At 36.9% G+C, this 25273-nt stretch overlaps 11 protein-coding genes across 11 annotated transcripts; 7 read left to right on the forward strand and 4 right to left on the reverse strand.

Moving 5' to 3' along the window:
- Positions 1-49: 49 nt before the first annotated feature.
- On the forward strand, positions 50-2551 carry SOCG_02435 (arrestin/PY protein 1). Its single transcript, XM_013160928.1, has one exon. It carries the CDS (start codon positions 314-316, stop codon positions 2090-2092), a length of 1779 nt encoding a protein of 592 aa, XP_013016382.1. The 5' UTR covers positions 50-313; the 3' UTR covers positions 2093-2551.
- SOCG_02436 (SNARE Sft1) lies at positions 2388-3201 on the reverse strand. The gene is made up of 2 exons (XM_013160929.1): positions 2968-3201; positions 2388-2913 (listed from the first exon to the last, which is right to left on the reverse strand). Exons 1-2 carry the CDS (start codon positions 3082-3084, stop codon positions 2755-2757), a joined length of 276 nt encoding a protein of 91 aa, XP_013016383.1. The 5' UTR covers positions 3085-3201; the 3' UTR covers positions 2388-2754.
- Positions 3202-3266: 65 nt separating this feature from the next.
- Positions 3267-8020, forward strand: SOCG_02437 (WDR48 family WD repeat protein). Its single transcript, XM_013160930.1, has 2 exons — positions 3267-4017; positions 4063-8020. The coding sequence occupies exons 1-2, from the start codon at positions 3738-3740 to the stop codon at positions 6639-6641; spliced, it is 2859 nt and encodes a 952-aa protein (XP_013016384.1). The 5' UTR covers positions 3267-3737; the 3' UTR covers positions 6642-8020.
- SOCG_02438 (DNA replication factor C complex subunit Dcc1) lies at positions 6681-8232 on the reverse strand. The gene is made up of 4 exons (XM_013160931.1): positions 7856-8232; positions 7539-7773; positions 7037-7498; positions 6681-6998 (listed from the first exon to the last, which is right to left on the reverse strand). The coding sequence occupies exons 1-4, from the start codon at positions 7981-7983 to the stop codon at positions 6753-6755; spliced, it is 1071 nt and encodes a 356-aa protein (XP_013016385.1). The 5' UTR covers positions 7984-8232; the 3' UTR covers positions 6681-6752.
- Positions 8194-12313, forward strand: SOCG_02439 (RhoGEF Gef2). Its single transcript, XM_013160932.1, has 3 exons — positions 8194-11122; positions 11185-11412; positions 11451-12313. The coding sequence occupies exons 1-3, from the start codon at positions 8701-8703 to the stop codon at positions 12107-12109; spliced, it is 3309 nt and encodes a 1102-aa protein (XP_013016386.1). The 5' UTR covers positions 8194-8700; the 3' UTR covers positions 12110-12313.
- On the reverse strand, positions 12211-13386 carry SOCG_02440 (20S proteasome component alpha 3). The gene has a single exon (XM_013160933.1). The coding sequence runs from the start codon at positions 13346-13348 to the stop codon at positions 12590-12592; it is 759 nt and encodes a 252-aa protein (XP_013016387.1). The 5' UTR covers positions 13349-13386; the 3' UTR covers positions 12211-12589.
- A 427-nt stretch (positions 13387-13813) lies between these two features.
- On the forward strand, positions 13814-15183 carry SOCG_02441 (DNA replication protein Dre4; the record flags this gene model as incomplete). The annotated part of the gene is made up of 3 exons (XM_013160934.1): positions 13814-13853; positions 13897-14116; positions 14172-15183. The coding sequence occupies 3 exons, from the start codon at positions 13814-13816 to the stop codon at positions 15181-15183; spliced, it is 1272 nt and encodes a 423-aa protein (XP_013016388.1).
- Positions 15184-15320: 137 nt separating this feature from the next.
- SOCG_02442 (nuclear membrane protein) lies at positions 15321-17141 on the forward strand (the record flags this gene model as incomplete). Its single annotated transcript, XM_013160935.1, has 4 exons — positions 15321-15768; positions 15809-16413; positions 16470-16554; positions 16888-17141. The coding sequence occupies 4 exons, from the start codon at positions 15321-15323 to the stop codon at positions 17139-17141; spliced, it is 1392 nt and encodes a 463-aa protein (XP_013016389.1).
- A 254-nt stretch (positions 17142-17395) lies between these two features.
- SOCG_02443 (amidotransferase) lies at positions 17396-18151 on the forward strand (the record flags this gene model as incomplete). Its single annotated transcript, XM_013160936.1, has 1 exon — positions 17396-18151. The coding sequence occupies one exon, from the start codon at positions 17396-17398 to the stop codon at positions 18149-18151; it is 756 nt and encodes a 251-aa protein (XP_013016390.1).
- A 490-nt stretch (positions 18152-18641) lies between these two features.
- SOCG_02444 (N-acetylglucosamine-phosphate mutase) lies at positions 18642-21128 on the reverse strand. Its single transcript, XM_013160937.1, has 5 exons — positions 20576-21128; positions 20452-20537; positions 19180-20405; positions 19019-19137; positions 18642-18963 (listed from the first exon to the last, which is right to left on the reverse strand). The coding sequence occupies exons 1-5, from the start codon at positions 20611-20613 to the stop codon at positions 18891-18893; spliced, it is 1542 nt and encodes a 513-aa protein (XP_013016391.1). The 5' UTR covers positions 20614-21128; the 3' UTR covers positions 18642-18890.
- On the forward strand, positions 20763-24072 carry SOCG_02445 (Rad32 nuclease). Its single transcript, XM_013160938.1, has 6 exons — positions 20763-21428; positions 21484-21989; positions 22048-22622; positions 22669-22852; positions 22915-23782; positions 23981-24072. The coding sequence occupies exons 1-5, from the start codon at positions 21261-21263 to the stop codon at positions 23444-23446; spliced, it is 1965 nt and encodes a 654-aa protein (XP_013016392.1). The 5' UTR covers positions 20763-21260; the 3' UTR covers positions 23447-23782; positions 23981-24072.
- Positions 24073-25273: the final 1201 nt, after the last annotated feature.

Here is a 25273-nt window from a genome sequence, read left to right on the forward strand (position 1 = left end):
TTCAAAGTCACCACCAGCCTTCACGTCACCTGTGTGATCAAAACAAACTGCGGTAATTCTATTCCATGTAGACAACGATTAATCTGTTCGAAACGGGTTGCTTCAAAAATTACTTAGACTCGGATTGCTTTATTGTTTTTTTAAAAATTTACATTGCTCTCAAATTATTTATATTATTTTTTTTGGCTCCGAGAACGGTGAATTGCCGCACAGCGCAAATTAAGAAGCGATTCACAAAATTCCATAAAATTTCAGCTTGTTTTAAGGTACTAGTTTTTTGAAAAGGTTGGAAATCCTTTTGAAATTGATAGAGATGAATATTTTGCCTAAACACAATGTTGCTTCTTATTTTGACATTCGTGTAGCAGCGGATCGTGATATTATTGTGGTCCAAGGATCTCCAGAGTCTGCCGAATTAACTCCATTATCTGGTGTGGTTATTCTTTGCTTAACGGAAAGTATTTCTGTTCGAGCGATCTCTTTAAAACTGACTGGCAGGTGTCGTGTCTCATGGTCGGAACCTTCGTATAATAGCCGCACCGGATTGCGGCATAACAAGCAGGACTCAGTAGTCTACGAAAAAATTTGGAACTTCCTTCCATATTCTGGTGGATCTAAAACTCTTCGTGCGGGCAACTACGAATACCCCTTTCGCATTATGCTTCCGGGTAATATTCCTGAATCTGTAGAAGGGTTACAGAGCTGCTATGTAATATACCGTCTAAAAGCCACTATTGACAGGACGGGTCTTAATAGCAGAATGATAAAAAAGAAGCATATTCGTCTCATTCGCACGTTGCCTCCTGATGCGGTTGAATATACTCAAACTGTGAGTGTCGATAATACGTGGCCTAACAAAATCGAATATACAATTAGTATTCCCACTAAAGCGTATGCAATTGGCTCATATATCCCTACCCATTTTGTACTTGTACCGTTGTTAAAGCGCCTCTCAATCGGAAAAGTCACTATTACTTTGAAGGAATATATTACGTTACATGTTGCCCATGGCCATAATGGTCTTCCGGCTTCAAAAGATGAGGTTCGTACGGTACGATCTTTGCAAACTGATGAAATTGAGGAATACGCAGACCATTATGAACTATCCAAACACTTGGAACTTCCTACTTCTTTAGTCGACTGCTTACAGGATTGCGATCTCGAGGGTATAAAAATTCGTCATAAACTAAAATTTTCAGTTTCCTTACGAAACCCGGACGGTCATGTTTCAGAATTAAGGGCCGCCTTGCCTGTCGTATTGATGATTCCCCCTCAGCTTTTTGGAGATGCTGCGGATTTGGAATCTCTTCGAGAAAATTTTGACTCGTTAAATCAACCGTTGCCCAGTTACAAAGATAGCATGTACGATCAACTCTACGATGGGCTGAATTATTCGAATGTCGAAACGCCCCTTCCAAGTGGTGCTACTACTCCCAGAAGACGTGACTCTACCGAGCCTAGCCAATCTGCTGAAAGCCATCGTAGACAACTGTTTGCTGGTCTGACAGCTTTGGCTCAACAACAACAGCCTGGTGATCGACGTGCAAGTGAACATTCACCTTCTCGGTTTGATGATGATTATCCTTCTTTTAGTTTTGGATCAAATCCTTCAAGTGGTGCCACTTCTGGGGCTATTACTAGGAACCCCTCCGAAACGAGTTTAGCGGAATTAAGCCGTGTTCCTTCCTACACTGAGGCTACACGCTCATCGATTAATGCATTGGAGTCTCCGCTACAACCATCTTTACCCGGGTATGAGGATGTTACTCGAACGGAACATCTTTCCCGTCCTACCTCTCCTGGTACCTTAACTCCTCCCCAGCGTCAGTCATCCATGTTCTTTACTTCACCAGATGCCGGTACCCAACGTCGTTCCTTAGACGGTCGTCGTCCATCAGACCAAAATCCTGCGTCATTACCAACCTCGCATAGTAGCGGATCGCTTGCGCATTTGGGACAGTCTTCAAATGCCAATAACTCAAATTCTGGCCCCCATCGACCACCTAATGCTCGCGTCAGCACTCATAGGAATGCTCTTGAAGCGTTGCGACGTGCTCGCATGCTTCCATCAAGTTTCACGAGAAGAAGTTAAATGTACTTTCCTGAGGGTTTACTAAACTTAACTCTGTTTGTTGGTGAACATTTTTTATTTTTTTAAAGGAAAAAAATTCTATATGTTTTTGTTCCCAACGGTTTCATCGCTCGTTTTGAAGATTATTTATTTGTGATGTTATGTTAACTATGATGTTGTTATGGTGATCGTTATACTATTACTGCTTTCTTTGAAAAAGCGCAGGCAAAACTCGAACAGATTTTGAACTTAAGTTACTCTTTTAGTTTGTTTCTGGTAAACGAATTGTTGGAGACGATTAAGTCCAATTTAGTGTGCTTTAAAAGTTTTGATTTAAATTATTACATCGGTCCTTCTGATGATGCAAATCACTCAATATAATATATTTGTGCTGAAAGATATTATTACCATGGAAGAAAGAAAAAAACATCATACCATCCTTATCGTGTTGTAAATAGTAGAAGTAAAGAACAAGGGAATATGAAATTGATGAACGTTAACATCATAAGAATATCATGAAAAATGAAAAGCAAATCAAAGTAGTAACTAAATCAGTATCACGCTTTTAAGTTTTCTTTTAGAATTCCATTTCAGGAAGACTATGGGTTGTTTCACTTAGCAAACAAGCATGTAGAAACTAGAGTAAACATAAAGACAATCTCCTTAAAAAATCAATTACCTTTTTACAGAAGATATTTACAAAAATAGTAAAAGATCAACACACTCCCAACAATTGCCAAAACAGACGTAAGAATGCTTCTTCTACCAGCATTTCTAACGACTCGATAAAATCCATTGGTAGTTCTCTTTACGGAATCTGTGAGGCTAGAAAAACCTTCATTCTAAATCATTTTGAGTCAGTTTTTTTATAGAACATAGAATAGCGCCTTGCATACCGCACGGTCTATATGGCTATGATCGCTAGCACGTGCATAAATATCGTAAGTAACATTTTTTAGAGATGAGATTTGACCAGAAAGTGTCTCTAATCGCCGTTCGTTTGAGTCATTCATGTCGAATTAGCCTCCAAAACCAAGAATAAAAACAAAACGAAATATGCGTGGATATATTCATACAAGAATTAAAGAGATTTTGTGCTAAACATCGTTATATATATAGTGAAGCCAAATGCAGTTATTAGAAGGTTATGAAACGTTCATGCTAAACTGTTTACAAAGTTACCAAGTAGCTCGGTATCCAGCTAATACTCTAAACGCACGCAATACTTAGGAAGCAGCTACATGAATTATTTACTTGTCGAATGCTAATATCAGCGTTATTGTAAAGCCTGATGAACGCTTCTCTAAAGGGATTGTATGACTAAAAGTATATTTTGAGAAAAAGATTTACGGTTGCATTCGAATTGTTCGAACGAAATCGAATTTGAAGTGAACGCAAAACGTTGTATATTGAAAAAGAAAGACTACCTATACTGAGATTTCAACAAATTTGTTTCAGTAATTTTATTTTAAAGTTAATTCACTGGTCTCTGTGACATACTAATTCTTACATCTTTTGGCTATTTTAATATTCGTTCTTTAGGGATTGCGAACGAGTCTTTGAAATTGTGGGAGTAATTGTTTGTATTTTCTTCTGACGCTTCGTCTTTTCTAAGTACAGACTGATTAGTTGTCAACTCTAGACATTTATGTCCATAACTTAACACATGACTTCTCGAAAGCGTTTTAAAGTAACTTATGTATTGGATTCAGATGAAGACAAGTTAGGACATCGCTTAAATGTGAATTGCCTTGCACTCGGGCGCTGCTTTTCAAATAAAGGCTCTGCGCCCGTCAGCAGCGCACTTTATAGTGGTGGCCGGGACGGGCAATTGTTTCGTTGGGAGGTTGGTCTTGACTATGCTAAGAAGCCGACACCTTTGTCTTCAATTCAAGCCCACTCTTCGTGGATCAATGACATCGCTGTCACATCGAATTCTCAAGGTGGTAAGTATAAACGAAGAAGTTAGAACAAATGTTAATATTGTTTAGTTATATCATGCTCTTCCGATTTAACAGTAAAGCTTTGGAAGCCTCATGAGTCTGGCCCTTCGTCTTTGACTACAATTGGTGAACACAGCGATTATGTGAAGCGTCTTAGTCTACCCAAGGACTGTACTAGCCCATGGGTGGTTTCAGGTGGTCTTGATAGCCGCGTGATTGTTTGGGATTACAATGTCGGACAAGAAGCAATGCGTTTCGAGCAACCTCCCAATTGTTCTATCAGCGTCGGTCCTCGAAGTGGTGTATATTCGTTAGCTGCGAATAATAACATTATTGCTAATGGTGGCATCCAGAAGGATATACAACTTTGGGACTGTATCTCTAAAAAAAGGATAACTGATTTGATTGGTCATACGGATACGGTTAGAGACATTTTAATAAGTGAAGATGGAAGAACCATCCTTACAGCCTCCTCTGATGCTACAATCAAACTTTGGTCTTTAAGGGCACAGAAGTGTTTATTTTCATTTTTGGCGCATTCTGAGAGTGTTTGGTCTTTGTATTCCGAACATCCTGACCTCAAGGTGTTTTATGCCGGCGACCGTTCAGGGCTGATCACTCGTACTGATATTAGAGACACTCGCAATAATCAGAGCTGTGTTTCGATTTGTAAACAGGATTCTCCTGTCTCTGATTTAATTGCTCGTCAATCTTTCATATGGAGTACAGCTTCCAATAGTTGCATTCATCAATGGAAAGATAAGTGTTCTTTATATGATAGCTCGACTCCTACTGCAAAAAGTTCTACTTCTCTCCTCTCTCCTTTGGTACATACTAATTCAAGAAATTCCGTTGAAACGCGATCTGGTGAATGTCCAACTCTGTATCACGACGACGCAGAGGATATATATCACGATTTGCAATTTGCTGAAACGCATACTTCTTTAAATGTTAATAAAAATCCTGAATATACAATCACAGGTGGGCTTGGTATAGAGAAATGTCGGTTGTTAAGTGACCGACGGCGAGTTCTTACTGAGGATTCAGCTGGGAAAATCTGTCTTTGGGATATAATTACCTGTAAAAAGATTGAGGATTTGGATACTAATGATAATTTCGACGAAGTTGCTCAGTCTCTGGATACCTTAGAGACGTTACCCAGATGGGCTTCTGTAAATTGCCTTTTGGGAATTCTTGCCGTAACACTTGACGAGAATCATTACATGGATACGGAAGTTTACGCAGATGAATGCTTGCAGATGAATTCAAATGAGATTATTGATAAACGTGTTAATTTGGGCGTCTGGCTTTTAAAAAACCTTTTTTATCCTTTTATTGATGCTGAACTTAGACGGGATGCTGGATTCAGAAAAAATGTTGAAACTATAAGAGCAAATGTGCAAAGGCATTCGGAATCTGCGCAAAGAGAGAAAAACAGAAATTCTCTTACTATGCCCGTTGCACTTTCACCTTTGAAATTACGACCTCGTCCTTCTTCAATGTTCTTTCCAAACGAACCATTAACTCCTGCTAGTCCTCAGTTCTCCCCTACGGCCTTTCCTGTGGATCAGTATAGTGATAATCAGCCTCAATCTCCTTTCCATCCCTCTTCACATAATCCGATATATACGTCTGCTGAGACTGAAAGTTTGATGAATGCTCCCGATTACTTCTCAATACCTACAAACAAACCACAGGCTGAATCTGTCATTGTAAAAACGAAAGAAATTGGCTCTCCCAAGCGTGAAGGGTCTTTCATGGGACGTTTGAAAAAGTTTGGCAAGTCGAAGTCTTCAAGGAACCTTCCTTTAGGTACTCCCAAATCACCAACTGAACGATTGCCCTTCAACAAATCCATAAACCTAAACCCATCTCTTAATTCCGCTTCATCTCAAGTTAATTCAGAAATGAAAAATGTCAGTAATGCACTCAACTCAGGCTCCTCTACGTCAAACGCAAATCCTTCAACTACCCTCGTTCATGAACAAAAACCTATGAGGACAGTTGGCGATTTAATTGAGAGCTTACATGAGAAGTATGTTAACATGAAGCCCGAGGAGAACATTCTTACATCCTTAAAGCAACCTTTTTCTGATTTCACACCCCAATTGGATTTTTCAAAACAGATAACAGTTATTATCAGCGAAGAATCCCGTGATGCAGGAAGTTCAAAAGATATTTTTCGATCTACCATAGGCAATATGGAAAATGACATTGATGTTTTGGAGAAAGTGATGCCTTATTGGCTAGGAAAACTCCTTTTAATGAACGATTTTCCTTCAAAAAATAGCCCGACCGTTGGCTTTTCTATCCAGCCAAATCCAAACTCAAAATTACCATCAATCATAAGTGGAACAACTCGTTTAAGTGCTAATGCCATGCTTCGTGTTCAAAAGATTTTGGATTATACGCAGGGCAAGATCAGTCAGCTTGTTCCGAACATGAATGGTCAGTTAGAAATTCGTTGTAAGGACATTGTCCTTACTCCTAAAATGACACTGGCAACTGTTAAGACAAGGATTTGGCGTTCGGGAGAGGATGTCCTCTTTCAATACAATACTAAATCTGATTCTGATTCTGTTGATGAAGTTGTCGAAGGAACTCAAGAGTTGGACATTACAAGCTAGTATTCCATTATGACGAATTGTGTGTAAATCATTTTTTTATGTTCTAATGTTTTGAATTGATTTGTTTTTAAATTCTATTTAGCATTGCTGAGACATGTTTTGCTAATTAAATTACCAAGTACTTCTACTATTTATATAAACACCGTTCTTCGTAGCTTGTTTTCTTCCATATTTCAAAAGCAAAGCTTCCACTTTGCTTTTATCTACCGCTAAAGTTTCAACAAACGGCCATATTTCATCATATCGCCATTTGGATTTAATGTCGAATAAAACCTGGAAACAGCGAGTAGGGTCTCGGGGTAGTTGAGAGGAAGAAAAATATTGTATTGTGTTGGTACCAGAATAAAAATAGAATCCCTAAATCGTTAGCTATAGGAAAAAAAAAGCTCTAATACCTTTAGCATATCTAGTGACACGAATTCTCTGCAATTCTCAGGAAGTTTTTCCTCCCACTTTAGTAAAAACTGAGAAATCTCCATGATGATAGCATCTTCTAATAGAAAGCGACCTATCCAAAAGCAAACCAGGCTTTTGTCAATGGCGACAATGTCCAATTCGCTCAAAAAAGGACTTTTTGAAATACTCCACACAATTGAATAGAGAGCATCGATATCAACTTCATCTTCCTTAGCTATTTCTTTTATTTTTTTAACATCAATAGCGGAAAAGTCTGCTCGAAGTTGTTGAATTACAGCGAACATCCAATCCATTAGTGTCATGATATAAGAAGGTGACATTCTGTAAAGAGTATTATTCTTCAGAATAGTAAAATTTAATCCTAGAAAAGTTCTAATCTCATTTTCACTGGCTGGTACTTGGCTTATAAAGTCTTGAAGGGATATAGATGAAGGAACCTGCTAACCGATAATTAGTTTATATCTGTTCACTCTTTTTTACCTTCTCAGAATCATCTTCATTCCAATAGGAAATCTTGTCTTCAATTATGATGGACCCAAAAATCTGTTCGAGTTCCAAGTAGCTATGCTTTGAATCTCGCAAAGTCAATTCCGAGGGATGAAAAGACTGAAAGAGCAATAAAGAATTAGACTGAATTAGCTGGCGAACAGAATAAGTAGTATTACGCGTGCACATGACCGAAGACTTTGAATCTAATCCTGCTTTAAAGACTATCCTACAATAACTGTCAGCAGGCAAGCATAATTACAACCCCCGTTATGTTACCAAAGAAGGGGAATTTCTTCTATTTTCCGTACTGTTCATCAGGATTATGTTCTATTAAATTTTGTAGCTCCTTGTCTAGTTCAACAAGTAAGAACTCTGGCTCGTCTTCATGATCTGAAAACTTTAACGATATCCTCTGTATTTTTGAATCTTCTTGCATTCCAGGTATAAAAATAAATTAAACCTCAATTAATAACGACTTTCGTAAAATTTCAATCGACGAAGCTTAAGTACATGAAGGAATTAATCTCTAAATAGAAATTGTTCCTAAGTTTCTTATACCAATTTATAATATCGCTTCAATTGAATAAGTACCAGATTGTAAAACATATATTTCAATACCTAAATTCGCCTAGCAATTTATGGTCTCGTGTGTCTGTTGTATGTCTTTGTCTTTGCAACCTCAAAAATAAAAGGCGAGACAAGGTTGATACCGATTTCTCAAATAATCCTGTTTAGTTTTATTCTTTTTATTTATTTTCAAAATATCTTAGATTTCTTTAATGAATGATTGCAGTGCAATCGTAGATTGAAGTGTTTTGTCAATTTCATAATATTTCTAATTCCTTCTTGGTACTAATTCCCCTGTTTACCATAATTTTTACAAGTTTGTTTCAGAATAGAGAAGTTAAAGGACGCGATTGTCTTTCACTATATTCTATTCATCCTTTGTAATTGTTTCTTTTGGTGCAGCTACATGAACGTGAGTTAATCTGTACGTTGTCTTTCAGTTTTGACGCATTCTTTTTGGTCACTCTATTTCTATTTTACTCAAACTCCTGTTCTTTAATCACATTGTTTGTCGGATCGGGTCTTTTGCTTTACTGTATAATATTAAGATTACGAATAATTTCTTCTATAAATCTATATATGGACGATGTCTCCTATGGTCTCCCCCCGTGATACAATCAGTTCCATCCAAAATGCTGGACTTTGGATTTTCGAAAATCTAACATCGCAAAACCAATTATTTGGTGAACGGCTTTTGTTTTGTACTTTTGTACATCCACAGATTGGTATTACACTTCTGGCATTTGTGACTATTGATGACAACATGCTAGCTGTTTTTGCATTATCCAAGTTAGGTCCGGATGCATTCACGTTACCATATTCGTTCTTCTCAAAGTTAGAAGAATTTTCTGACATACTGGGTCTTCAGTTGGATTTCCAGGAAGGTCGTAGAGAAGCTATGCTTTGTGCATATGAATTCCTATGTACCGATTCAGTTTCTGTATATACGGAAGAAAACTGGTTAGAGGCCGCGATTGATCCAGGATACGCAGAATATGTATTTTCCACAATTGATGTTTTTCAATCTGAAGCATTGCTTCATGAATTATTATCAATTGGACCCACTACTGGATTTCACGAATTCACGGTCGATGTTTTGTTAGAGGGTATCACAGATGATAGTTGGTGGGCGAATCCTTTTACAAAGCCATGGCGCTCGTTTTTAGGGAATCATTATATATGTGAGAAGGATCGTAGAAAGGCCAACAGTCCTACTCCAAGTGTTGCCTCTGGTTCAGCAGCCGGTAATATGTCATCTGTTTGGAAGAAAAAAAACCTTCTATTTGAACTCATGAGAACAGAAAGTACATATGTTACACGTCTTAGACACTTATTGAACGATTATGCATTACCGCTGCGAACTTTAGCAAAGTCATCAAAGAAGCTAATAGGACTTTATGAAATTAACACCCTGTTTCCTCCAAACTTAGCAAAGCTAATTCAAATAAACTCAGCATTCTTGGATGAAATTGAGGCAATCATGGAGGAATTAAATGAAGACAGCGATTCTACTGATGATATAACTGATGAATTTGATCTACGGATGGCGACTTGTCTCTGCAATCATTTTCAAGTGTTTGCTCAGCATTATCCCCGTTATCTTGAGCAAAGTAATGATTTCGGTGAGGTATTAAACGCTGCTTCAAAAAACCCAAAGTTTTTGGATTTTATCGATAAAATCAAAGTAAACGCAAACCGCAATGTAAGTCTTAGCCAGCTGATTATGGAACCCGTACAAAGAATCCCTCGATATTTTCTCTTTTTGGAGCAAATAATTACCCTTACTCTTGATGGACCCCCTCAAGAAACTTATATGCAAGCAATGGAGACTGTTCATAACATTGCCGAGATGCCAGTTGTTGATGCAGAAGAGCGCTCGAAAATTTTTGCTGGTCTTCAATATATAGTACCTAATCTTGCTCCAAACTTAATATCTAATTCGAGAGACTTAATAGATTGTGTAGATGTTAATCGTGAAGTTTGGAAGAATGGACAATTTTCACTCGTTCCGTATACAATTTTACTATTCACAGATTGCATCTGCCTACTTAAAAGACATTCGAAAACGTCTTTAGCTGATGTTGTTATGGATTTGAAGGAGACCTTCGTATTACCCAAGTCATTTTCTAGAGAGAAGAGCGCACAGTACATTGCTTGGAATTTTAATGAAAATGTTGAGTTGACAAGAAGCATTGGTGAGGATTGTATATTATGGCTTATTTCGAAGTCAGCATCTGCATTCCCCTTCTTTAGTGAATTTCCTCTTATTAAGTTTGTTTCGTCAAACGGCAAGCTTCCTCTTGAAATTTTTCTGCGTTCTTTTCAGCAAACTTTAGCATTTCGAAAGACTCAAGGGATGCTTGTTACGAGCCAGAGTTTCAATGATTTTACTATTTTTTATAGCTGTTTCACTCCTGTATCCTATGAAAAAGAAAAACATAGAAATTCGATTATTTGTGTTTGTAATGACGAAGAAAACTCTTGCAATGCCGAATCCTTCCTTTGTGAGGGTAATGTTGTCTTGAATATTTACAGACAAAACGAAGGATTTTTCATAGAAGCCTTAACGTGGTTAGGTTTTGACTTACCTTCGAGACTATTCATTTCGGATCCGAATATACAAGAATTTATTTTTGAGTACTTAATTACAATAAAGCGTATGCTTTCTAGTCCTTTTTCTAATCGCTGTTTTTCACAGTACAGTCTTTATGACAACATACTTCAATACTTATTGCTTTCTAAAGGCAGTCCCAAGAAAGGAAGGCTTTCGTTTACCGGACGCCCAACCAGCCCCATCAAATGGGCATCTGCTCTGAAAGGAACATATGGAGCAAAGGGATATTCTAAATCTTATGCTATACCTCCCTTGCAAAAGCATAGCAACAATGACATACACTTCGACTCAAGAAAATCCTCTGGGAATATAGAAATGAGGATGTCCAATATTTCATTTGAAACAGTTATTGAAACTTTACAATGTTTTAAGACAATCTTCTTGGGATTTAAAGGTAAGATCCTTTGCGATATATATTACAAACTATCTAAAGAAGCGTTGCTAACACAAAAGAAGATTATAACACATTCTTAAAAGAAATATCTCCTTTAGAAAGCCAGCAAATTGATGGTTTCATAGGAAGTATCACCAAAGAAACACCGGATTTCGAGCATATACAACGGCTCCCAGGAGAACGAGTATATTTATTATTTTGGAAATATTTAAAGCATTGCATCATTAAAAAATATGGCTCTCTATTGCCATCAACGTTCATGCAGCACTTGAACAATCATGGACATACAGGTAAGACCAGTTCGCTTTTCTACAGTCTAACATAGCAGATTTGTCATACAATTTAGAAACTTCTTTAGAAAGGATACACTCTTGTTTACAAGAGTTACCACAGCAAATTACACGAATTTTGGATGTAATTTTTGAAATCATTTCAGAATTACTACTAAGATTACCTTTAAGAGACCAGTGCGAAATGCTCATTGAGCAGATGGCGAGCGTACTTTCTCCTCCATTGTATCGTAGTAGTGCCGTTGAAGTGATACGTTTTATGACATACTACTACGACCAATTATTTAAAAAGGATACCTCCGATAGATTATTTTCCTCGTCGTCAAAGGGGGCTGAACGCCATGGGAACGGAGAATACGAGGAACAAGCATGTCAACAAGTTATCGATTCTTTCGCGGCCAAGGAAATTGTTCCTGGCAAAGTGGATCTAAAGGACTATGAGCATCTTCGGCAAAACTATCATATGACGCTTGCGAAGATAGCTCAAATAAACAAACAGATTAGTATAAGTAAAGAGACGATGCCAGTCTTATACGATCAACTGACGCATGATCTCAAACTAATCAAACAATCTATACAAGCAAATCTTGCTCGAAAACAGTGTGAATTAGATATTGCTAAATGGACGTTAAAGGAATATGAAGATGCCGCAAAAAATGTGAATAACGACGATCGCAAAATGGAGTATTTCCTATAATTTAACAACACATATACGTTGATACAAATACTTACGAAAGGAGACAAGCTACTTTTATTTAAATGTCAATTTAAGAATTGAATAGATAAGAGGTCAAAGTTCATGATAATCATTCTAATACAAGCAAACGAAATTCCTCACTCTTTTGGTATTTTCAATTTTCTATGGTTATAGGGAGAATGGTAACGTAGATCATGTAAAAATGGATATCCATTGCACAGAGTCAGTTTCAGATATAAGAAATCCATTTAGCGTAACTTTATGAGAATGAGAACCAATGAAATCTAAAAATCCACAAGTCACCAAATGTTGAAAAGAACGGAGGAAAAAGATGTATGGAGAGTGTTATTAATAACCTTCATGAAAAAGGGAATTTAGCTAAAAGGCGTAAACGAGAAAGGACATCAGGCATGACATGCACTTGTCTCTAAACTAAATTATAAGCGAATACAGAATATAGGGCTTAAAACAAGAAACAACTTATGCACGTTGAGATTGAGGTTGAGCATCACTTTGATACTTTGTAAGGACTTCGTTGATTTCCTTCGGTCTGAGGATCTTGCAGACCATGCGCTTTTTTTCTTCATCTTTAGAAATAGTTGCAAATTCAATTTTTTCATCTGTAAGCGAATTGTTGTCAAGGGTTTCACCCAAGAACTTAACAGCCATTGCAGAGGCCTCTTCTAAAGTAATATCTTCTTTATATTCCTGACGCATTAAACTTTGGATGCTTGTACTGTTACCTCCAATACTATTTGCTTGCCAGTTTCCGTAATTTCCAGAGGGATTGGATTGGAATAATTGATAACCATGGATATGATCCCATCCAGCATACAAAAAGGAGACACCAAAAGGACGTAAACCACCGTATTGAGTGTATCCTTGTTTTAAGTCACAAACACGTCGAACTAACTGTTCACATGGCATTTCTTCGTTAAACGTTTGTAAGTACTGCTGACCAACTCTTCTGGCATAATTAATCAAAATATTGGCATCTGCGGTAAGACCAGCTACAGCACAAACCATGTTGTCTCCAATGTGATAAAGCTTCTCAGCTGATTCCTCTTGCTCAAGCAATTTACTGGTAACCTTCTTCTCGGCTGCTAAAACAATACCATCTTTAGCAACAATTCCTAAAGCAACACCAGCGTGATTAATTGCCTCTAAGGCGTATTCTACTTGATATAGACGTCCTTCAGGAGAAAAAATGGTAGTACGAGAATCGTAACTTCTAGACATGATGGTTTTGGCTAACGAGAAGTTTCTAAGGATTCTTCAATTCATCCACATTAGGTGCGTATGAGGCCACTGTCAAACTCAGTACATACTATACCGTATAGTAACGTAATGGTTTATTTGTATAAGCACAAGCGTTCTAGTGCACTAGTAAATAAAATTGCAAACAATTCTATTTTCATGTAGAAGTTTTTGGAAAGCTTAAGATAGGTTTTACGTTTCTGATACTTTGTTAATAGCTAAATAGCTAAATTAGAGGAACTACTCAAGTAAGAGTTTTTGAATAGAATAGATGCAAGATGTAATCATGCCGTTAAGTTTGTTGCGAAAGGCAACTAAGAATAATAATATACTTTTAATTTAACTTCCTGATAAATTTAATACTGACTGAGCAGGTTATGTGAATTAACATTATGGTATATCCAACCTCACCTCTGCCTACGTCTGAATGAACACCTAAACTAAATCATGGAGGGATCATTGCCCCATGGATGGACCGAACATAGAGGTATATTTCAATATTTTATATTATTACTTCTAACAAAGATTAGCACCTAGTGGGATTCCTTACTACTGGAATGCTGAACTAAAAAAAAGTACTTACAAACGTCCTACCTGGCCTGATGAACGAGAAAAAGCCTTAAATATTGCTCATGTAAACCAAGAAGAAAAAGTCGATGCCCAAAAATCAATAAGGGATCAAAGTACTGAAGAAAAACGCAAGTCTGACCGTGAAGTTCGAAAACAATCTTTTGATAGGCCAAAATACAAGTAAGTGGACCAGCAAATTTATATGATTACGAACGGTTTCATTAACGTTATTAAGAAAATCTATACCTGGATCGGACGTTTGGGTAGTCGTTACGACGAAAAGAAGTCGATATTTTTTTTACAACACTAAGACTCATGAATCAAGTTGGCTGCCCCCGCAGGAACTCATGGCTGTTATTTCAACTCTGAGGCTTCCTAAACGAAAGTTGAAAAGTAAGTTTCGATCGAGTGCCTCAGGAGTGTCTACGAGCGACGGAAATGATAATGGTATTGTTTCAGGAGATAGATTAGATGAGCATTCTGAAAGTCTTCGCGAAGAAACAAGCCCTTCTGAACATGAAGAAGAAGAAGAAGAAGAAGAAGAGGAACGTGTTGAAGAAGAAGTTGTCGAGTCTGAGGATGAGGAAGATGATCAAGATTTAAGCGAGAATGATGAGAATGAAAATATAGAATTTGGTGAAGAAGATTTTCTTTTTCAGCTTCAGGAAATGGAAGGAATTAACCAGGACGGTGATTTGCAAGAAAAAGAAGAGCCCGTGATTGATCATGAAACTGCCGTCCAAACTTTTAAACAGCTTTTAGAAGACAAAAGGGTGGATGTCTACCAAACTTGGGAATTTACGTATCCTAAATTAGTAGATGATGAACGATTTCGGATTTTGGACTCTGGTCAAGACCGTCGTCAAGTTTTTGAAGACTATTGCAAATCTGCTATAGCATCGAAGCCAGATCGCCCGTCAAAAGCATCCTCTTTATCAGGATTTTGGAATCTTTTACAAAATTTGCCAAATAACATTTTATGGCCTGAGTTCAAAAGAAAATATAGGAAGTCGCCTGTGCTAAATATTCCGCGTTTCTCGGATAGAGATCTAGAAAAGCTTTTTAGAGAATTTCAAATTTTAAGAAATCGTTCTATGGAAGAAAGAATACATAATTTCGAGAGTCTTTGCAGATCTAAGAAAATCGACCCAAAAAGACCCGATACTTATAACGACAAAATTCTGAACGATGTACGTTACGCGGTAATTAACCCTGAAGAGTTACGTTCATGGTTAGTTAATAATTAAAAGTTCTATTCATTCATTTATTTTTTTTTTTTTTTTTGAAAGGAGAAAAATCTGTTTCATAGCTTTGTCTTAGTCTCCTACTCTACGCGTCGCGTCGTCATATCTGCCCTTCACCAATATACCGTAATATTATTTCAATGCGGATTCCGATTGTTCAATTGATTATTGTCTGTCTCTTCTCTTTAATTCAAAAGGCATTGGCTGATTATGACAAAAAATCTATTTTAAGATTCCCCGATGTTGCATTTTCGAAAAGTCTCACAGAATTTGAGTCCTTAGCTAGCGTATACCATACTTTATCTAGAAAGCCAACTTGTTACCAGTCTACTGCGTTTTCGCTAATGTCGGCATGCGAAGTCCTCAATACGGAACTTTCAATGGATGAACGTATTGATTATGCGATTCGATTAACCATCTGCGATCTCGAACATGCACAAATTTCAGTTCCATATGAATGTAAAAGAGAATCGCACTCTTCATGCTTAAAGAAGCTTGAATCTGTATCCTCCTGGTGGATTTCCTTCGCTAGTCATTACCACGATATATCTCACTTATGTAAACTAGCACGATTGGAATTTGATAAAGGTAGTAAAAACATTTCTCTTTTCTTAAGCTAACAATTCAGGAATATCCATCGAAGTTAATAGAAATATAACTCTAATTCAGAAAGATTTATTAGAGCTTTTGACGTCTGAGCTTCAATATATCCAAGATATGTCTAGTGATTTTAATTATGAAACGATAATTGAAAATCAGAAAATGATTTCTCTTTTTCAAGAAAGGACAAAGCAAATGGGTTTCTTGCTAGAAAATGAAAAGAGAAACTTAATAAGCTGGAAAAGCGAGCAAGATGAAATTAACTTAAATCATAAAAATTCGTTAGTACAGTCTACTGAATTAACCCAAAAGCTCGATTCTATGAAAATGGTTGTGCATGACCTTTTGACACAAGCTTACAGAGATCGTGAGATTTTACACGATCAATTTCGAGAAGAAGCTGTATTACAAAATGAGAACTCTCTAAAACTATTAAAAGACAAAGCTTCTGAGTTTCAAACTGACTATCATGTAATGTTATCCTCAATTGTGAAGGATACTGAAAACATACTTCAGTTGTCTTTGGAAAATGAGGCTACTCAATTTTTGAACCAATTATCTACTCTAACGAACAAAATTACGCATTTGGACAATGGTTTGGACACTTTGCACAGCACTTTCATGAAACATTCTGTAAGGAACATGAATATCAGACATATTTAAAAATTAAGATTTTCTAACATTCTTAGTTGGCTCAACAAGAACAAATTACTCGGTGGAAAACAGAATTCATTGATCTTAATAACAGCCAGTTTGAAATTTTTAACAAGTTTGGTTCGTTAATCAAAGTCCTAAAACCATTTGCAAACTTCTCGTTAGCTAGTTTTACGAATGCAGCAAGCGGTATAGCCATGTTGGGAGTTTTCTTAATTTACAAATTCTTGAAACTACTACTTTCGGTCTTCAAACTGCCCTCTCTCTCTCCAATATTTGTCCTGATAATTATAGGCTCAATCCTGGTCAGCTACAAATATTTTTACACTTTAAACATTATTAAAATAATCAAGGTTGGGCTGTCCATGAGTTCAAACTTCAAAAACTATGGAGTTACTGCTTTGATTTCTTTGTGCTTTATATACATTTTTTACTTACTAATATCTCGTTTAGCTAGAAGCCTTAAGACCCCAAAACCTGCTTCTAACCTTTTGTTGCTTGCTCCACCGGAGAGTAGTTATTCTCAAAAGTCGACTAGAAAAACAGGTCATCAAACCGGGATCCATGATGAATTTCAAACTAGGTACAATAACAGCTTATTAGGTATATCGGAATCTCAGTGGTTTTTAAATGATCAAAGGAAAAGTGTATTTATGAAGAGCAATCAGAGCGATGATATAAAACAACAAAAGGCTTGGTGGGAATAACCTTAAGGGATTTGTCAATCCAACTCACACTGGTAATAACATTACGCTCATATTACATGTGTCATTTTTCGTTATTTAAACACTTTAATTAAGCAGCTGGATACGAAGTACCACCACCGTATTGGATATCTATAACTTTTGGCCTTAAGGAATTTTTTATCCCATATATACATCATTTACAGTCTACCACTTTTTTATATACCCTTACTTGAGAAATTTAGAATTTATTGCTCCCGATACTGCGACAATTTAAAATGAAATACAAAATAGCAATTTTCAATGCCGATTTACCAATGAATACCGTGACTCAGAATTATGGCGATTATGCGCATATGTTCAAGAATATGTTCACCAGAGCAGCAGCCGCCTATGATTCCTCCTTAGAGTTTGTTTTTAATACCTATAATGTTTACAAGGAAGACATTTATCCCAGTAAGGAACAATTTGACGAGCTTGACGCTATAGTTATCACTGGCTCCAAGTATTACGCCGGTGATAATGTTCCTTGGATAAACAAGCTTACCGAAGTTGTGAAAAATGTAATCGAAAACCGTAAAGAAATTAAAGTATTAGGAGTTTGTTTTGGACATCAAATTATAGGAAGAGCGTTTGGTTCTTCCATCGTCGCTAATCCAAATGGATGGGAAATTGCGCCCTATGAAATTCAGCTAACAGAAGTTGGGAAAAGAGTCTTTGCCAAGGATTCTCTAATTATTAATCAAATGCATCAAGACATTGTCTCTGACATTCCCAAAGGCTTCGAATTGTTAGCCAGTACCAAAACTTGTTCAAACCAAGCGTTTATAAAAGGAGGACAAGTTCTTTCTTTTCAAGGACATCCTGAATTCAGTAAAGAAGTCGTAAAAACAATGACAAGTACTCGATTTGACAACGGCCTGTTTACAGAAGAACAATTTACTGATGCAGAAAAACGTTTACAAAAGGATACAGACACCTCCCTCCTTGAACAAACAATCATTAAATTTATGATGGGAAAATTGATTGCCTAAAAATACTTATAATGACAAAATATATTTGTTTTATGAAATTGTGTGCAAATGTTGGTATAGCCATTCCTTTGGTATCACCATTTAAATGTTTATACCCTTGACGATATACGAAAAAAAAGTTACTTCGTAAAGTAGAAACATACATTTGAAATCACTATAACAGAGCTATTTAACGTTGAATTCTTTCCATAATGTAAACAGCTCAATTGGTTAGATTCCTCTGTTTACGAAATAAACAGTCACGCTTTGATTCTTAAAGCGTCGAATTTCTTGTAGCTTTTACCATTAGTAGTTTGATACAAATTTGAATAGGTAAGATTAACCTGTTAAAGGCTATTGAAAAATCATATATATATATGATGATATTTTCGTCTAATACATGCACCACGCTTAGACTTTTGTCTGTGCTGAAAAACAGACCCTTAGATGCTGAATCATTATGAATTTTCATAAGCCTAATCCTTTTTTTTTGCACAACTGCTAACATTGTCTAGATTTAGTTTAATTTATACGATTACTGTTTTGTCAGGAGTTCTTACATATATTGATAATATAATTAGATATATTATTTTACAAAATGCAGTCAGTATTTGAAGTCAAAGTTTTAGTAAGAATTAAAATAGTAAATAATGAATGATAGGTAGAATAGCTCTTCATAGTCTGAATAGTAAACAGAGCTAAGCCTTTTGAAATGAAGAATAATAAGAAAGAACGTGAAAGGATCGTTTAATTTGCCGGCCTATTTCAGCAAACTGCAAACTTTAGCACTTAATTCCTCTGCGCCCTTTTTGGTACTAGCTTCAGCGTAGACACTGCATATAAATTAGTAAATCAAGACATGAAAAAGACCAAAGTCTTCACACTCACCGTACTGCATCTTCTGTACCAGATGCGCGGACGAAACATCTGCCTTTTTCGTATTTAGAAACAAGATCATCAATTTTTTCCTGTAGACCGACAGGTTTAATTAAACGACGCTCAGCGTCCTATAATAGAAGTTAATCTGGGAAGCCGAACAATTTACTTACGGTAGTAATAAAAATTGAGCGATCCGCAACTTTCACCTTTACTAGTTTATTGGGCAAATCATTATACATACTCAACCAGCCTTTGGCATCACAATATAAGCTGCCTAAAACACTGAGTACAGCTAACATGTCGCTAAGTGCGTCACCAATCGCTTGGTTGATCAACTGAGAAAGTTGTAAGAGCACAACGATTGCATTGGTTTCGGTATCTGATATTCCAGTAGGAGGATTCCATAACTTTTTCACACAATCTTGACTAAAGAGTACAGTGCCATGTCCATTAGCTTCAAAGTAGACTCCAATATCGAAAGCCTGAGCTTCATGATGAAGGTGCTTGACACCTGTTTTCGTACAAATGATTTGAACTCCTAGATCGTTAAGATAAACAGTGGACGAACCATTAGCGTATGCCGTTTGGATTACTCCAATGGAAAGGGGCAATCTGGATTTTTGTACGAGAATTTTCAGGAAAGAAACCAAAAGAATACTTATTCTGTCACCATCTAGCAAGTGGAACTTCTTTTCTTTGTCAGTGAAGTAAAAGACGATGCGATCAGCATCGCCATCAACAGAAGCGTATAGTTGATTAGGAATCATTTTATCCACTAAATTCACTGGTGGTGACTGAGTTGTTTTCACATGGTCTGCACCACAGCCATTGTTCAGATACTTGTAATTGCAGGAATCATTGTTAATGAGGCGAATGTCAATATAGTCCTTCAATCGCTTCGACAGCTCTTCAAGTGGTAAAGAACCGACGCCGTTTGCACAATCGACAGTGAGGATCGGACGATGAAGAATCGTAGAAGCTGAAAATACATTGCAATACGCATTGCAAAGTGAGTCATAATATAAAACTAGAGGAGGCGGATTGGAAGGAATTGAGTAGCTTGAATTTTCGTTAATCAATTTGACAATCCAATGGAGTTGGGGAGTAGTTATAAACCCATAGTCTTTATAACAAGCGGACATTTCATCGAGGATGACTTTGGCAAGCTCCGATAGACGAGGAGAAGAAGGTCTGGTATCCATGCCGATTACAACACTTGCTTGAAACGTAGAAGGAGCAATGTATTCTTTGATCAAAAGTTCCAGTTCGCTTTTAGATTCTGCATTTGCTAAATTTGTACATTTCTCTTCCCAATTCACGGACAACATTCCTCCGTCCGCGTCGATGACTTTGACACCATTATCGCTGACGGGATTATGAGAGGCTGTAATGATAACTAAAATTTTTTTAGCTTTAAGATCCTTTCATTGAATATTATGTACCTCCTGTTGTTTTTCCTTTTAATTCCAAGCTACGAAGTGCAGCAGTAGCTGTAGATCCAATAATTGCAGCATCAAGTAAGGAAGCCCTGGTATATAGTTAGTTTTGTTTCAATAATTAACATACTCAGTGCGGAAGCCTGCTGTTCCATAACTGTATTTCATTTTCGCTTGTTTCCCAATAGCTGTTACGATGTTGGTATACTAGGAAAACAAACGCTTTACACAAGATCCAAAACAATGCCATACTCACAAACCTCTAAGCCATTTTTTTTTCTGTATTTCAATCCTTTAAAAAAAGGAAAATAAAAGTATATCAATTAATTATCCCTTCAAATCGATTTTTTTTTTTTGTGTTTACTTTTTCGAAGTCTGTACCTAACAGTCGCAACCCATCCAAACGGAGTATAGAAAAAAAGGCTTACAAAAATAAATCATTAAGAAGTTGGCTATTTCATTTTTCTATTGTCCACAAGACACGAGAATTCCCAAACGGAAATCGTAGCTGTCAAACCATTTCCTGGCCCTATTTATTTAGTTCGCAATAGGCTTGTCACTTTACATTCTTCAACAACGAAAATCAAGCATTGACTTATTTACATTACAAAGAAAAATTATAATAATTCACTTTGCTTGAAAGTATTGTTTTTTAGGAATAGAGACCGCAAGCAAGTCAGTTTGTTAAGAATGTTTATTAACGATGCTTAATTGTATAATACGGTATTCATCCAAAACTCGGATTCTACGCGTCAATAAATTCAGTTCAATTGATACAGCTAGACAGATGTAACTCTGTGCCCATTTCAATTGCAATGACAAATGAGAGACAAAACACACCTTTTGAGAACTCTCAAGCTGATACAATCCGTATATTAATCGCCTCAGATAATCATGTAGGATATGCTGAAAAGGATCCGGTACGAGGGAATGATTCATTCGTATCATTTGATGAGATCCTTAAAATTGCTCGTGAAAAGGAGGTAACTTTTTAGATTTAATTCTTTTTTTTTTAATATTTGTATCTAACGCTTGAAGGTTGATATGGTGCTTTTGGGAGGAGACATATTTCATGACAACAAGCCTTCAAGGAAGGCTTTTTACCAGGCCTTGCGATCTCTGAGGCTAAATTGTTTAGGAGACAAACCATGTGAGCTTGAGTTGTTGAGCGATACTTCTGTGACAACTGGTGATACCACCATATGCAATGTAAACTACGAGGATCCCAATATAAATGTTGCGATACCAGTGTTTTCAATCCATGGGAATCACGACGATCCTTCTGGAGATGGAAGATATAGTGCACTAGACATATTGCACGTCACTGGACTCGTCAATTACTTTGGACGTGTCCCGGAAAACGACAATATTTCTATCAGTCCAATTCTTTTACAAAAGGGATCTACAAAACTTGCTTTGTACGGATTATCTAACGTTCGAGATCAACGCTTGTATCATTCTTTCTGTGAAAATAAAGTAAAATTCTTACGGCCTGACTTGTATCGTGACGAATGGTTCAACTTGCTAGTGGTCCATCAAAATCAGTAAGGCTTATTTTGACTTATCTTTTGTTTTTCTATTTATATGTTAACCTTGATATAGCGCAGCACATACTGAAACAAGTTACTTGCCTGAAAGTTTTATTCAAGACTTTTACGATTTCGTCTTGTGGGGACACGAGCATGAATGCATTATTGACGGAACCTATAATCCAACACAAAAATTTACGGTCGTTCAACCTGGGTCTTCGGTGGCGACATCTCTGAGCCCAGGTGAAACTGTACCCAAACATTGCGGCATTTTGCATGTTACCGGAAGAGATTTCTTCATGGAGAAGATTCGTCTTCGCACAGTCCGCCCTTTTGTCATGAGAGACATCGTATTATCGGAAGTTCAAAGCATTCCTCCTATGGTTGACAATAAGCGAGAAGTACTCACATATCTCATTAGTCAAGTGGAAGAGGCTATAGAGGAAGCAAACCAACAGTGGTTGGAAGCTCAAGGAGGTCAAGATAATGTTCAAGATAAGAAACCTCCTTTACCTTTAATTCGACTAAGGGTTGATTATACTGGTGGTTATCAAACTGAAAATCCCCAAAGATTTTCAAACCGGTTTGTTGGAAGAGTTGCCAATGCCACGGACGTGGTTCTATTCCACCTTAAAAGAAAATATACGAGTATGGCTTGTACGAAGAATGTACGCAAATACTAATATATTTATAGGAACCAAGAAGAACAACGAGGTCGTGGACAATGTTGGTGAAGATATTAAAATCAATGCCTTGAGAGTCGAGTCTTTGGTCAACGAATATTTGAAAAAGAATCAGCTAGAGTGTTTACCTGGAAATGTTCTTGGTGAAGCTGTGATCAATTTCGTGGAAAAGGATGACAAAGATGCCATCAAAGAGTAAGTACATGATCATGATCATGATATGATTTTATATTAATGTACTAATCATAATGTGTTAGGTGCGTAGAAGATCATTTGAGTAAGCAAATCAATTTGCTGGTAAAAAAGCGTGTTACCGAAGAGAATTTAGAAGAAGAAATAAAAACCCTGGTGAACAATATTCCTCAGCTCTCAACTACAAAACGAAAAGAATACGATTCAATGCCTACGCCCGCATCAACTAGTTTTCGGGTAACATCACCAGACTCAGACTTTGATGATGACAGGCCACTTCTTTCCGCGAACCGCCTAGATGAAAATGAAGAGAAGGACGATTTTCAATCACTCACACAGGCCGAACCGCCTAAACAATCATCGAAGACGACGAAAACACGCGCTCTCCCCGGTAGTATGTACCAAAAACCGGCAAACACAAAGAAGCCATCATTGAAAAGCAGCGGTCCGAAGAAAACAAGTGGACGCACTCAAGGAAAACGCACTGACAAGCCCGCAGAGAAAAGCACGCAACTGATGTTACAGGATTCGTTTAGCTCTTCACAGAAGCCGGCTAGTCAATACTTGGATGATGATGATGAAATTCTGGATGATTAAGAAAGTAGACCGTCTCATTAGATGCACGCGAGAAGTCGAATTTACAGTTTACGAGATGAAGTAATGAATGAACGACGCATATGGATTACATGGATCTATATATTGTTACGACTAAATTTAGCAAACCTATCTTTCATCTTTATTGTGTATATTCTCTACCTCATATTGGGGAACGTGCCGAAGAATGAATCCATGGTTCAAAAGTGTTCAACAAGAGCGAATTGACCGTGTGACTGCTTTACTCAATAGGGTCAAAAGGACACGGGATTTCATCTTATAAAGTCCATAATTTTCAGCAGTTGAAAAGGAAAATATTTTGCTAAAGGATATTTATAGGTAAGTGAGATTTTGTGAAACAAAAAGAAATCCTATCATCAAGGATGAGACTTAGGTATATGAAACTTTGCTACGCAACAGCAAGTGTTTATGAAATCAAATTCATAAATCCAATTGTTCCTACTGAGTTGATTTGATTTCTACGAATTTAATCTGGACTTTTTTACGCGAACACATATACTAACTTGTTGACTTTAGAATAGAAAGAGGTTAAAACAAGCTTGCGTACGAAAAATCAATAATTATTTAGAGGATTTCCAACGGTTTATTTAACTCTTGTTGTTTCTTTTTACTAAAATCCGTTCAAACGCGTCAAACAGTAAATACAAAACAAAAAATCTTAAGAAACGAGGGTATTAAGAAAAAAACACGGTGGAAAAAAAAGCCTTAAAGCCGGGTTTTGTAGGAAAAGGCGTTAAATCAGCGCTCAGATCTTTCTTTGTATGAAATACATCTGAAATAAAGAAACCAAAAATGGTAGTGAAAATGAGTGGATAAATAAGGAACTTTTGAAACACTTCTAAATGAAAATTCTATCAAATTCACCTCAGGTCAGGGTTTGAAACCACATGAGTGCTAAAACAGGGATCCATTATGGAGAGTGAAATCCTTCTTCAAAAAATTTAGCTATCCGATTTGTCGAGTTACTGATTCTGCATCTTTGATTTTGATACCAATTTGTTGACCTTTTTTTCTTACTATGAACCCGTGCTGACTCTAGTTGGTTTGATTGGTATTGTTTAGCGAATCCGTGCTATACCTAATTACAACTGTATCTGATAAAACTTGGTACGCAAATCTGTAAAACTGTTCGTCATGTCTTAGAAATCTGGATAATCAATCAGTTTCTAGGGTCGTCCTTTCAATTCGCCATCATGATCATGCTAATGGTGCCATATATCCTAGGATGCAGTTAAGAGGCTTAATGATTAATAAATTTACCAAAGAAGGTTGTTAATAATTCTGACAAACGCTCATCAACGAAACCGTGCCATCAACAATCACTATTGGAAAGCAGAACCTTACATCTTTCTCATTGTGTAGTTCTAAATCTACTTGTCTCTTGGATGTTGTCTACAGCTTGAGTTGTGCGGTAGATTTTCATTGCTGATCGGTTTCCTCAGTTCCCAAGTTTCTCTCTTTCCGATAAAAACCAAGTGAATTTATCCCTTCGCATCCCATCCTCTTTCTTGTTTTTCTTGTCATTGTTAACCAGCTGCAATCACCATTGTTCGTTTTCCTTTCTGAACATTCGAGGTTTGGCTCAGATAGTCATCCTCTTTCAAGTCCCTCTCTACCAGCAGCAAAACTTACTCTCCTTGTTTGTCTGTTTTCATTTTGCTTTCTCTTTCAAACACTTTTTGCCCTTTGTTCCCTTTTCTTCTTGAAGCGAAGCGAGCACGCCTTGCCTTAGATTTCATTGTTACCCGAGTGTTACCTTGAATTATCAACCAGGTGATTGGACCACACTACGCGGTATTCCTTGGTTAT

The sequence above is a fragment of the Schizosaccharomyces octosporus genome (assembly GCF_000150505.1).
Source record: "Schizosaccharomyces octosporus yFS286 unplaced genomic scaffold supercont6.1, whole genome shotgun sequence".
Lineage (NCBI taxonomy): Eukaryota > Fungi > Ascomycota > Schizosaccharomycetes > Schizosaccharomycetales > Schizosaccharomycetaceae > Schizosaccharomyces > Schizosaccharomyces octosporus.